This window comes from Sphaerodactylus townsendi, linkage group LG02 (genome assembly GCF_021028975.2).
Source record: "Sphaerodactylus townsendi isolate TG3544 linkage group LG02, MPM_Stown_v2.3, whole genome shotgun sequence".
NCBI classification, from domain to species: domain Eukaryota; kingdom Metazoa; phylum Chordata; class Lepidosauria; order Squamata; family Sphaerodactylidae; genus Sphaerodactylus; species Sphaerodactylus townsendi.
Genome location: NC_059426.1, coordinates 124,929,244 through 124,942,889, shown reverse-complemented (window position 1 = coordinate 124,942,889; position 13,646 = coordinate 124,929,244). Strand labels below are relative to the sequence as shown.

General features: G+C 39.5%; 1 protein-coding gene across 3 annotated transcripts in view; it reads right to left on the bottom strand.

Moving 5' to 3' along the window:
* RPAP1 (RNA polymerase II associated protein 1) overlaps positions 1–13,646 on the bottom strand; it is an 80,385-nt gene that overhangs the window by 54,142 nt on the left and 12,597 nt on the right. For all 3 annotated transcript variants that reach the window (XM_048486081.1, XM_048486082.1, XM_048486083.1), the window contains exons 5-7: positions 8,096–8,270; positions 6,851–7,027; positions 5,676–5,909 (exon numbers count right to left, since the gene is read on the bottom strand). In XM_048486081.1, coding sequence (XP_048342038.1) covers positions 5,676–5,909; positions 6,851–7,027; positions 8,096–8,270 — 586 coding nt within the window. The remainder of the gene's footprint in view (positions 1–5,675; positions 5,910–6,850; positions 7,028–8,095; positions 8,271–13,646) is intronic.

The window sequence follows — 13,646 nt, the reverse complement described above, 5'->3', positions numbered from 1 at the left end:
ATGCTGACGCGAGCTCCAGGCAGTAGACCTGGACGCTGGTGTGGGCTCCAGGTGGCAGACCTGGGCGCCGGAGGGGGGGGGGTTCAGATTTTGTCTCCGGGCTCCATTTTTCCTAGATACGTCTTTGAGATGAGCTAAACACTAGCTTTGATGTACAACATTACTAATCAAGAGCAGAAAATTAATGATCAAAACACATTCCAATGACAACTGTAAGAAAAGGATTTTAAAAGATACTCTGATGATCTATGGAAGTACAAATTTTGGATACAAATCTAGAGATTGCTGAACAGAGGCATAATTTCACTGCTGTTTCATATAGTAGAAATTTAGCTAGAAATCACAGCTAGAAATCTAGCATATCATAATGCCCTGGCCTAAAATTAATGAAAAGATCAAAAGAGGTAAAAATTCAAATATCTTCTCTCAAATTACAACTACACAGGATAGCCAGCATCATGGAAAGGCTTGATCATAAAGGAGATAGATTATTTAGCATTATAGACTAGGGCCTAGGCAACAAAAGGAAAGAGCAAAGAAAGAAAGGACAAATGTTAACACTCTTAACTTTGGGAGATTAATATGCTGTTATTTTTTGAATGTCAGATAAAAACTGCATTCACTGGCAGTAACGATCAGCTGTATCAAGTAAAACAAGACTCTAATAAAGGCACAGAGAGACTGCATTCATACTACCTTAACATGGCATTTTGCAATTTTAGTACAGTACATTTTAGAACAAATTATAGTGACAGCTTTTCATTGCAAAGCAACTGCTATGTATGAAATATTATGTATGAAACTACTAGTATGAAATAAATAAAATGTGGCAAACCGCTATACCACACCCACAATCAAACAATGCTGATCCCTGTTCTGCAAATATATTCTAAATAAGCCAAAAATATCACCGTGAAGGCAGTTCCATATAACCTATTTTCCTTGACCCGGAGATTTGGGCATGCCCATCCCTGGATTTTAGTGAATCCACATGCAAGCTATGAAGGCCTTATTCATGCACATGCTGAACTTCCTGTGCAAACTACAGATCTGCTAGCTGCCCATCTCTGTAGATGACTAGCCCTTTGATCCCTATTCTTTTTGTCCTTTAAATTGCCTCTCATCCACTTATTTTACAGAAAAGGGCTCATATAATTTTATGATATCAATTTAGGCACAGCGGCTTGCAGTAGGCAATGGATTAAGTCCAGGCTTATCTACCATTGCCAGAAAAATTAGTTTACCAAATTTCAGCCCAGTATGCATTCAGTTTAATGCATGTTCTAGATTTGGGCTTAAACACATACTACAAAATGGAATGAAGAATTACCACACCAGAGTGGTGGGTGTGAAGCAGAAGGAAACAGAAATCAGCAGATAATTGAATTCCTGTTATTTGTAATCCAACAGTTGTTTGTTATTTGGGTTTTTTTTGCTCTCTATTAATCACTAAATGCAGAAGGCTGATTAAATTATGTTCTGAATAGGATTGGTGAAGTGTACCATCAGACATCAGCACCGCAATCTTGTCAACAGGAAAAAAGACTGATACAAAACCCATTTATAGAAGCACAAGCTGACAGTCTAGATGGCAAATACACACTGAACTTTTCTAAACATAGATGCTGTTCTTTCAGATTGGGGTGGGCAACACACATCAGCATATAGTGCCATTTCCTGCAAACTTGGCTCCCAATATGTCCTACTTAACAAGCATGGGCCATCAAGCCTGATCCCCACCTCTGCTGAAGTTCTGTCCTTCTAGAGCCCAGATTCAGCAACAGATGTGTGCCCACCACCATCTAAATAACTGTCCATCATAGTTTCATTCTGCCCTTCCTCCAGTCCTTCATGCTGTCCTTAACACAAGAATGTACGATAGGTTGGGCTGAGAGAAAGCAAAGTGTTGCATGAGAGGAAATCTTTGCCAAAATGCCCCCATCCAGGCAACACTAAAATTTCTCATTGGAGCTTTAGGCTGGAAGGACTAATCCCTCCTCCTCGTGAAGAGAATGTCTCCTTTAAGCACATGAACCCTTGTTAAGAAGTCCAAATGCCAAACAGTGTGCCCTGAGGGCCTAGAAGGGCAGATGGTCCAGAAAACCTGGCAAGACTAGAAATCACAGCCTCTGGAGCAACGAAGCCCAAGGATCATTACAATTCTGGAGCAATGAAGCCCAAGGTTCATTACAGAAGGAAAACACACAAGTCACCCAATGAGCGTCATGATGGAAATTTGAAGTTGGGTCTTCCCCAGCCCCAGTTCTAGTCTGACTCTCTGACCTTTAACCACATATTATGGGACTCTCTACCATGACTATCTGAAGCAACTCTGGAGAAAGGAAGCCAAGGTTTGCTAGAGAACCTTCCAGTATTCTGCCATACTCCATGGGACACACTGTTCTGGAACAATGGGAGAGTCAGGGGGTGCAGGTGATAATTCTGAATAACCCACATTGACTATCCTACATTTTTTTAAAGCTCACTGGGCAGCCTTGGGCCAATATTCTCCATCAGACTCACTGAGCTCAGAAAGTTAACATTGATCATTGGAGCTTCTGGGAGATAAAACAGGATACAAATCTACCCAATAAATATTGGGCAGCAGAATCTGATGATCAAAGGCAGAAGGCAGTATTTGAGAACTAGTCCACACATCATTTGACTGCACAAAATTTGGTGACTTGCAAGCAAACGTGTAAACAGTGTAAACTGGCTCTCAGAAAAGGAATTTGGTAATCCATTCACTCCTTTCCCTAGTAGAGGAATAACAACATGTACCTTCTGGATGTGATTTAAAAAGGAATTCAGGAGCTCACGCATTAGAAGCCAAGCTCTCCATCCCGTCAGCAATGACTTTTGCAGTATCAATGAATTGTTCCCCTACAGTCATAAGAGCAGACTGTCCTCTCTCTTCGTGAATCATGGCTGCTGTTGTTTATTCATGACAAATTTGCTCCCTGGCATCAACAGTGGCTGACTTCCAATACTGCTGATGTAAAATTAATATTGCTTCTCCTGCTGAGCACAATGTGCTGCATGCATAACCTCAGGCAGCTTGAAATGCTCCATTGATTTTTATAATTGCACCTCAGTGATATACTAACAGTTCAGTCCTAAATAGAGTTACACTCTTTGAAGTCCATTGACTTCAATAGCGTCAGAAGGCTACAACTCTACTTTGTAAGGAATTGTTGGTCCCCTCGCCCAGTATACTTTTCTTGCCCCAAGAACCAAGGTCTGTTTTTCTACTTACACTTCACCTGACTCATCAATCCAACTGTCATTGACCGCTTTACATGGTATAAAAAAATATTTGACCAAAGTATAGCTTGCACCTGATGCAAACATCACCTAAAGTAGTGCACCTTATGTTTCTTTATTATTCTAATACTGGCCTGCTAAAAATTAAACCAGGTGCACCAAAGGAAAGGATGGAGAGATGAAAATATGGCAGAGAAACAGAAATAAGCAAAGGGGGAAAAGGCACATTCTGAAAGTGTTAATCCACCTGCTTTCTCCTCTTAAACATGAAAGCTGTTCTCTCAACAAGGCAGCAGTAAACACCAGCGTTATCTCACCAAACCACACTCCTGAAATCCAAAAGCGATTCATAGATCCCATTAAGTAGCTCCCATACAGCACTGAGAACCAGAGAATTCAGCAAAACAAAAGATCAGAGAAGCAAACCACAAGAGAATGAAAAGAGGTGTGTCTGAGGCAGGAGTGGGGGTGGGGAGGAGAGGCAAGGTATTCAAGAAAAGAGGTAAGAGGTAGGGGGAAGGGAGGGAATGAAGAAAGGAATCTAACTCAACCAGGCATCTCTGAAGCAAAAAAAGAAAAAGGCCTGTGCAACGTTTTTAGTACCTGTTACATTTTTATTCCACCCTTTCTCCAAGGAGCTCAGGGCAAACTACTTGGTTTCCCCACTCCTGACAAGTAGGCAACAGCTCCAAGTAAGCTTTGCAGCGAAGTGAGGATTTGAACCAGCATCTTCCCATTCTTCTTCCATCTCTGTAATCCTTATACTGCATCAGGTCTCAACCTGTGATCCATTAACCCTGTCAACTGACCTCAGGACAAGCATTGTGACCTGCCAAGTATCTGAAAACTCCTTGGCCCTTGCTTTATGCCAATAAAGGCTTGCTCATTCATTCATTCATTCATTCATTCATTCATTCATTCATTCATTCATTCATTCATTCATTCATTCATTCATTCATTCATTCATTCATTCCTTGGCCCTTGCAATACCAGGAATGCAACAAAAGTAGGAAGTTCCTCATGCATCCAGCAGGCCCTCCCACATAGCCAGAAGACTGCATTTCATTTGACAGGTTGCAAGCTCCAGAAATGCTACAAAAGTCTTATGTTCAAGGCAAGTTCTTGTCAAATAGAACACTTCAGTTTTATAGTCAATATCCTTTCCAGAAGCAACAATAATTTCTTGGCCTGATCAAACTTGGCAATACCACAAACATTAATAGTACCAACATCTTCTGTAAGTTCACTCACCATCATATTTTCTAACCAATGCATAATCCAGCTTTTAGGTTTTAGGATTGGGTTTTACAGGGATTTTATTATTGTGCTGAGAAGGACCTTATTACAGTCATTTCTGGAGGCCCAGATTTGGATCCCCACTGCCCTGTGAGATCAGGTAGGTGGCAACCTCAGAGAACCTCAGAGAATGCGTTCTTTGTCATGACACAAAAGCTCCTGGGAGATTTGTGTCCCCCCTTCTGTTGCCATCTTTCATTGGTGGCTGAAGATTTTGTTTTGTTCTGTTTAGCACTCTCTCAGTCATAAACAATGTTTTCATGTTTTGTAAGTATTCTAACTGTTTTGTATGCATTTTAACTATGTTTAACTCTTTTTGAAGTTGTTTAAAATGTATGCTTGGGGAAAGGGTTGATTTTAATGGTTTTATGATGTAATTTTATCATGTGTATTTTAAAACGATAGCTGCCTTGGCAGCCCTTGTAAGGATAGAAAGGAAGGTATAAATTTTGTAGATAATAATGTCTCCTAGCAGAAGCACAACATCGAGTCCCAAAAGGGGAAAGTAGAAGGAATGCCCTCTAAATGAGCAAATTCACAAGGACCAGCTCATATTGCCATTTGGAACAGCAGGAGTGTATTATGAATGAATCAGCAGCTGCTCCCCCTCACACACAACCCATTGATCATTCCCAAAGGACACACAGTTAGCCAAGAAGCGAAGGTGCCATTCAAAGTTATTCCATCAGCAGATGCATCTCACTTCTCTGCCACACCCTTGATAAAGGAGATGGCACAGTAGCAAACACCAGCATGTTAAAACTGCCTTCACCAAGGCTTTAAGTGAGGACAGAAAAATCTTCCTCCCCTCCCACAAGCAGAGGCTGGCCCTCTCCTACTTCTAGAACATGCTTTGGTATTCATAACAAAAACAGTCCCTTTACCAATGTCATCCTATGCAGCATTACACCCTTTTCCTAGTGTATTCCTAGTGAAATCAATGGACTTAGAAGAGAAATTCTGCTTAGGATGGCACTGCTGAACTCCAGATCTGAGTAAAGAATTCCTAATCTCTTAACAGTTCACAAGCAGCACCGAGTAGACTGAGCATGAATATGATCCAGACACCTGGCAGCCTGACTTTTGGATCAAGATAAACAGCTTCGTTTCCTTACCGTCGTTGTCCATTCTTGTCATGACTTCAGTCCTTTCAGAGTCTTCTGGTTCTAGCTCCACTGCTGGCTCCTGTAAGAAAGACACTTCCGTAGTCTCCTCTGCCTCAGGCTGGGATTTGGACCACAGTTCCAAATTTCCAAGTTTTTCCAGCTTCTCTAATTCCATTTTCTCTTCTCCCTTCTGATTCGTGCCAATACCACCTCGTGACTTTAAGAAAGTGACTAAACTGGGGTCTGGCAAAAATGGAAACATGATAGAACAGCATTAAAATTTCGAGAGAGAGAACTATTCAGGGGCATCTATATGAAGCAACTATGGTTGTAGCTAATATAAACATTTAGATTTTGAGATAGTCTTGATGGTGAATATTATGCTGTTTTAGTTTGCTTTTTATACTGTGTTTTATTTGTAATTCAGACTTACTACTCTTTTTGATGTATATAATATTGTTTCACTGCATTGGTCTCTGATCTGGTATTGTCAGTATTATTTTTTTAACAAAACAAACAAGTGCATAAATACATTTTGTTTGTAGGTATTGTATCATCCTTATAGGATCATTTCTAGCTATAATCAGCCTTCAGCCTCAGTCAGAAAGGCAGAATGTAATTGAATTTTAAAAATAAATACATGCTTCAGTTCTCCCCACCAAATGTCTAACAATTATTTCTGGCAAAAGCGACCAACCTTCAGGTTGAGAGACATCTTCAGGTTGCAAATTAACAACACAGGAGCACATTAATGAATGAGATATGACCTTGTGTGTATTTATATATACATACATACACACACACTACTAATTCTGATACTCTTTATGCTCTGGGACTGAAAGCTATTTTGCAATTCATGGGCCTGTTATTTAGTCAACAGCATGCATATTCCAAAAAGAAGTAGTCAGGCACAGAAATAATTTTCAGGAGCAATTCTTCTTGTTTAAAATGCAACCTGTGAAATGATTTAGATGCCCTGCACATGGTTCTGCATATGTATATTTTATGTTGCACTTTTTAAATTGTTGCACACTGCCCCAAACCTTCAATATGGAAGGAGACAAAAATCCAAACTACTGTATGAATAAAATACACAGACTTATCTGCTGTGAATCAACTTAGATATTCAGCCAAAATAAATTAGCAAGCTGCTTCCGCTCCTTCCCAGATACCTGAGATCATACCTAACTGAGCCAGCACTCGCTTCTGCTCCTCCAAGATCTCTTCTTTGGACATAGACTGCAGTCTCTCCAAGTTCTCCTCATGAATTTTCTGGGCTTCCTGCTCACCAACCAGGTTTCCAAGGCCTTCACCAGTCACAATGCGAGGACATTGAACATGCAAGGTACCAACGGACTTTTCTAGAAATCAAGAACACTGTGAGCAATAAACTCATAGTAAATAAATGCTGTTTTACCCTGTCTTATGTGCCATTTCAATCATATATATGGAGAGGCAACCAATGAATATTTGTCTGAAACATTAAATTTGTGAGTGACTGCATAAAATGACATACAGCACTGCATCTATTTGTTGAGGTGGGTGAGGTAAATCGGTGGTTCACTTTGGGAAAGAAGTATAGTAGTTCTGATAAAATTGTGCATAGATAACAACCTAGGCTTAAGAAGAAGACTAGGTGCTGTTCTGAACAACTTATTTTTTATCCTTAGAGACAAAAATGTCTCTAATTCAACACTAATTTCGAACTATGCCTAATTGCATTATCAGAAAAGGTCTCCTCCCAACCTTTCTCTTATCCAATCATGCTATTTTTATATGAGACTGAAACTGAGATTGAGGATTAAATGTGTATTTAGCTGCCTTTGTCAGAGCCAGTGCTTTAGCTAGACAGAACAACAGCAATATGGGAAAGCTTGTCTGTCTTATGACAAGAGGGCACATGACAGAGGAAATTAGATAAAGAACACAGGAATTCCACACTCCTTGGAAGCAGTTCCCAAAGCATGTGACAAGCCTCCCTGCAGAAACCATGGACAAACTTGCCACCACTCCAGAAGTCTCTGCCATGAGAAACAGAGTCAACCAAGCCCAGTTCTCAATATCATCACAAGAAATGGTGTGCTGCTTCTCACTGGCTGCCTTCTAGTGCCAGGAGTTACAGAGCAGCAATCCAAAGCAGATTACATCCTTCTAAGGCCATTTATTTCAAGGGACTACGAAAGGTATAACTCTGCTTAGGAATCCATAATTAGTGGGGCAATCTTCTTCACTATGTTGCCTCCCAGTAAGTCCTCTCAGGTTTACACGAGCCCATTATGCCTCCCTTCTGCTTTTTCCTTCCATTGCTGCAGCCAAGGAATCACCACATGTTTTGCCTAAGGAGGCTTGAAAAAAAATTATTAGAATATAGAGAAGCTCCCAGCTTCAACATCTGAGACCATTGTAACTTCACAGATTTCTCCCTTCACCTTTCTCTGTCCTTAACAGCTCTGTCTCCAATGCCATGGGAGGTGGGGCAGCATCTGGAATTGTCTGCTCTGTGTTTTTCTGCCCAGCTGGAGGAGGTACCTGAGCCACTTCAGCTGCTCTCTTAGCAGCTATCTTCTGAGAAAATATACTTTTCCTTCCAGCTTCTGGCTTTGGCTACAGGAAGACAACAGAGCCAATAACAGTTTATTAACTGGCACCAACTAGGGCTGCATTTGCACAGTGATAATTTTCTGCATTACTTCTGTCATCCTTGCCCCCCAGCAATTGTCACCCCACTCTCCTCCCCAGATATGTGGATACTCCAATAATACTTGCTCCAGGTTAAACATGAAGCAAATCCCCTGAGTGGAAACAGCCTATGTTTAACATTAATAAAAACGATGTGGTTTCAGAAATTTCCAATCATTTCCCCAAGGGCATATACTGTTTATAAAGATCATATAGTGTCCTTTCCAACGTTACCCATGACAATGCAGGGGACAAGTATAATAACCCATTGCTTTGCATTCAGAAACTGACGTTTCAGTACTTAAAACCACTGACGGCAATAAAACATAGTACCAGCTCAAATATTTAGTCTTATGGGTGCTACAAACACCAGATCCAAAGAGACTCACAAAAAAGAAGACAATTAATTGGTGAAAAGCTAAAGTCATTCTTCACTATATTTAAATCAATTTATAGTTTTACTAGTAAAAAAAGGAAGGAAAGAGAAAGTTGTGCATTTCTTGGCAAGATAAAGAAACCATCCAGTTAAAGGTATATTTGTTCCACCCCACAATGCACACAAGAATTTTCTCTCCACAATTAATCCCCAAGAGTCTGCTTCTCCAAATTTTTGCATTTTTGAGAAAGAACAGACTTCACCGTATTGGAAAGGCCATTTCTAAAGATCTGAGGACTATAGCAAAGCAAGAATTTCACAGCAACAAAATTGGATTAATAATGCTTAACCAGTGCAATGCTTTTTTACAATTTGCATGCCATTTGAACTCTAGCTCTGTCACAGACTTATTGCATGATAAAACCATGAAAAAGGCTGCAGGAAGCAAAATTCACCTTCACAGCAGCAAGAGCTGCAAGAGAAAGTAAAAAATATAGACAGCCACACACTAGGAGAGCTGTAAGAGAAAGTAAAAATACCAATAGCTACACACTAAGACTATGCAACCTATCGTACTTGCTGAAGAGTTTCTGGGGATGCAACCTTAGCTTTCCTTGTGTATGAGCACAAAGAACTGTTCCAACAGGCAGAAGCCCATTTCTGTATGCAGGATTGGATCTCCAGATTTCATGCAGTGTCTTTTTTCTGGTGATGAAAAATCAGGGACAAAAATGTCACCTTCAAAATTCATGACAAAACAAACCTAAAATTACACTGCAGTTCTTACAGGAGGAAACCTTGCAGCGTACTGGAAAGATTGTTTCATAAAAGCCTTCCTCTTAACAACACTTCAGGTACTCTATCCTGTCAATCACAAGCCGTCTCCCAGGGTACCAACTCACTCACTCCCTCGCTCAGTTTTGCTTTCTGAGACATTGCCTCCTAGTGCTCTAATAACAAGGCTGATGAAAACCACCACAGAGAGACAGTGGCTGCCAATTCTGCAGCTTCTCCAGTTTGAATATGAAAACAGGCCAGCAGCCCATCAATGCTAAACCATGAAGCACAGGCCTTATATAGCCAAAGGAAAGCAACCTCAAAGGCCAAAAATGAGACCCAGATTCCAAGGTATATGGAAGAAATACTAATTCTAGTGTCCTCTGAACTTCTTATGAAGGACCAAGTTGATAAAATCAGGGCTGCCAAAAGCTAAAATCCATTACTAAGTTAATTATTTTTTTACTGATGTTTTACATAAAAGGTATACATAAAGCAAATTTTTAAGGAAAGTTGGCTTTTATAGGGTGGGCTAAAGAGCAAAACCCGTTCACAATAAAATTAAATAAATATACCAAATTCAATTTCTATAAATGGTGACTACCAGAAATCTCTTTAAAATGCTGGAAATGATGAGTACTCTTTCCTTTCATTCTCTGCTGCTCAGTGTGTCACACAACAAAAGACAGTGGAAGGAGCAGTAAAAGGAGACAGCAATTTAGCAGATACTCTGACACAGGGGCATCTTCAAACCAGAAGAATTTGCAAATGCTTCTGCCATGCCTGTCCCCAGGGGTACAAGAAGGTTTCTTTGATTTTATGTTTACAAAGGCACTTGAAGTGTAACTACAGTGTAGGTTCCCTCTTTTATATTTGCTGGCAGAGCCTAATAGCCAAGACTGATTTAAAATTTTTGGAAGAAATTATGAAAGAAAGTGATCATGTGAATCCCCAAATTGCATAATTGACTGCTACCCAAAACTAGTCCTACTTTAAAAAAAAAAAAATCATAAACAAATTACAAAAATGATACAGAAACCTATTTTACAATCCCGTATTACGACTTAGCTCTAGGGATTTAAAATAGTAACAATTTATATATGTGTATGTGTGTGAGTATCACCTTTACAAAAGTAACACGGTGTAACTCAAATCACTTGTTTCATAGCCTATTTAAATACGCTGTACAATTTTCCAACTTTCTCTTCAGATTTAACCTGATTCCGCTATAAAAGGAAGGATTGTCAAATCTTTATAAGAATTTTGTGCACATCTCATTTCCTTTCCTAAATATGTCTAAAAGCTATTATCTTATTCTTTAATATCATGAACCATGCTTTACAAATCGGAATGTTTGAGCTTGGAAATTTATCCTGTTTCCGATACTGTACCACTATCATGCAAACTGCCATCAGTACATTAAGATTTTGTACCTGATTTCAGCGGTTTGGGTAGCAGTCAATTATGCAATTTGGGATTCACGTGATCACTTTCTTTCATAATTTCTTCCAAAAATTTTAAATCAGTCTTGGCTATTAGGCACTGCCAGCAAATATAAAAGAGGGAACCTACGCTGTAGTTACACTTTAAGTACCTTTGTAAAGAAGTTTCAAATTTGGCTATTCTAACTGGTGCTAGATACCATTTTAACATGTTTCCCCCCACATTTATATTCTATGATGTCCGCACTATACATCCTTATGTTAACCAACCCATTAATCATCAGAGATATCTATCGATGTGTCTTTTCCCCAACTGTTCTTATAAACCAAAGGTTTCTTATCTGTATTCACCAAAAGAGACAAACATATGCATCTGGGTCTGTTTGACATTTATAAAACTTCTGGTCTGGAGATATTGATATACTGGGAAAAAATAACCTACTCTTTGAGGGAAAACTACTATTTTGAGGGGAAACTACCATTTCTAGCTGTTTTAGTCATCCAAAACCTAACCAAAAATTGGGCCACATGGTCTACAGAACACCTATACACACTGATAGATATCTACATAAAAACTCCAATCATCACCCAGGACAAAAAAGGAGCACAATAACAACTCTGGAAGATCGTGCAAAAAGAGTCTGCAAACCCCACCTCCTTCAAGACAAACGGAATAACCTAAACTGGGCTCTACAGGCCAATAGTTACTCTACTACAAACATCAGAAGAGCTTCAAGACCAAGAAGAAACCACAGGAATGAGGATAAACAGTCACCCAAAGGGAAGGTGTTTTTACCATACATCAAAGGAATCACTGATCAAATAGGGAAACTGATGAGGAAACATAACCTCCAAACAGTCTTCAGATCCACCAAGAAAATTCAACATATGCTATGTTCAGCAAAGGATAAAAAGGATCCTCTAACATTTGTAGGATCCTCTAACATACTGCATACCTTGCAGCTGCAGACAAGTCTACATAGGGACAACAAAATGCAGCATCCGGACACGAATCAAAGAACAAGAAAGGCATTGCCAACTAATTCTGCTGAAAAACTCTGCAGTAGCAGAACATGTTATAAACCAAGCTGGACACAGAATGTTATTTGAAAACACAGAAATTCTGGACCACTCTGACAGCCACTATGTCAGACTACACAGAGGAGCCATTGAAATCCACAAGCACATGGACAATTTCAACAGGAAGAAAGAAACTATGAAAATGAACAAAATTTGGCTACCAGTACTTAAAAACACTAGAATCAAGACAATGGTTTATGAACACCACCCAGATTCAGGATGTCGCTCTGCAGGAAGCAAAAAGATGGATTGTAAATGAGTACTTAAAGGCACAGGCAAACTGCTATGCAGATGTCCTTACTAATTGATTATGCAACTTCAGTGTTGCATACAAATGCTAAAATGGGGAAATTCCACTTAACACATGCAAATCACACTTGCAAACTATACCTTTAACACTTTTAACAATTGCAAATGATTATTTTTCCCACCCTGAGTATTTCACAAGTATATATACTCCACTTGCTCTACTGCTATCAGATTCTCTGAAAATGCCAGCCATAGATGCAGGCGAAACGTCAGGAGAAAATACTACTGGAACATGGCCATATAACCTGGAAAACCATGACAACCTATTTTGTTGAGTCTCATCAAATGAGACCATTTTCTATTTTTTTTTCAAAATCAACCAACCCTGCATAACCTAATATTATGATTTAAAATTACCCTGATAATAAGCTTGTGCCCACGCTATATTATGTAGCACTGGTATATAAAGTAACTGTTTCAGCTCTAGAGATGTTTGACATTTGTCCCAAGCTTGAACTAAAACAGAATAGAATTCCCTCCTTTTAAAAAGTGGATTTACTAATCTCTCCACACCCAACTACATAAAGTATTTCATAGTCAAATTACTCAACCTCCCAAATGATTTTTGTTTCATCCTTCCTGAATCAGTAGGTGACTGTCACCATTCTAGAGGTGTAGTAATATCTTTTGATGTTAGGGGCTGCCATTTTGCCAAGATTGTCTCAGGCTTTTTCCGCACGTGCAGAAAAATGCACATTCAATCCACTTTCAATGCACTTTGAAGCTGGATTTTACTGTGCAGAATAACAAAAATCCACTTTCAAACAATTGTGAGAGTGGATTGAATCTGCTTTATTCTGCATGTGCAGAAGGGGTCTCCATATTGTATTTGGAACTCTAGATTTCCTAATAATTTATAAAAATGTTTCAATACTGTTTCATGAAGTGTTTCATCAGACAATCAGTTGTGAAAGAAGTGGTATAACTGTAAAAAAGAGAAACTCTGACATGATTCTGTTGTCTTCCAAACATTGTTTTGAGCAGCACAGTCAAGCAAAGTGATTTTAAGTACATCAAGCAGCACATATTAGCAGAACAATGAAACAAAAACTATAAGCTATAAATGTCCCCACCAACACTTCAATAAGTTAAGTTACACCAGGGGTAGGGAACCTGCGGCTCTCCAGATGTTCAGGAACTACAATTCCCATCAGCCTCTGTCAGCATGGCCAATTGGCCATGCTAGTAGGGGCTGATGGGAATTGTAGTTCCTGAACATCTGGAGAGCCGCAGGTTCCCTACCCCTGAGTTACACCTTCATGAAATCAACCATTTCCAACCCAACACTGCAATTTGGCAAGATGCATCTTTTCAAGG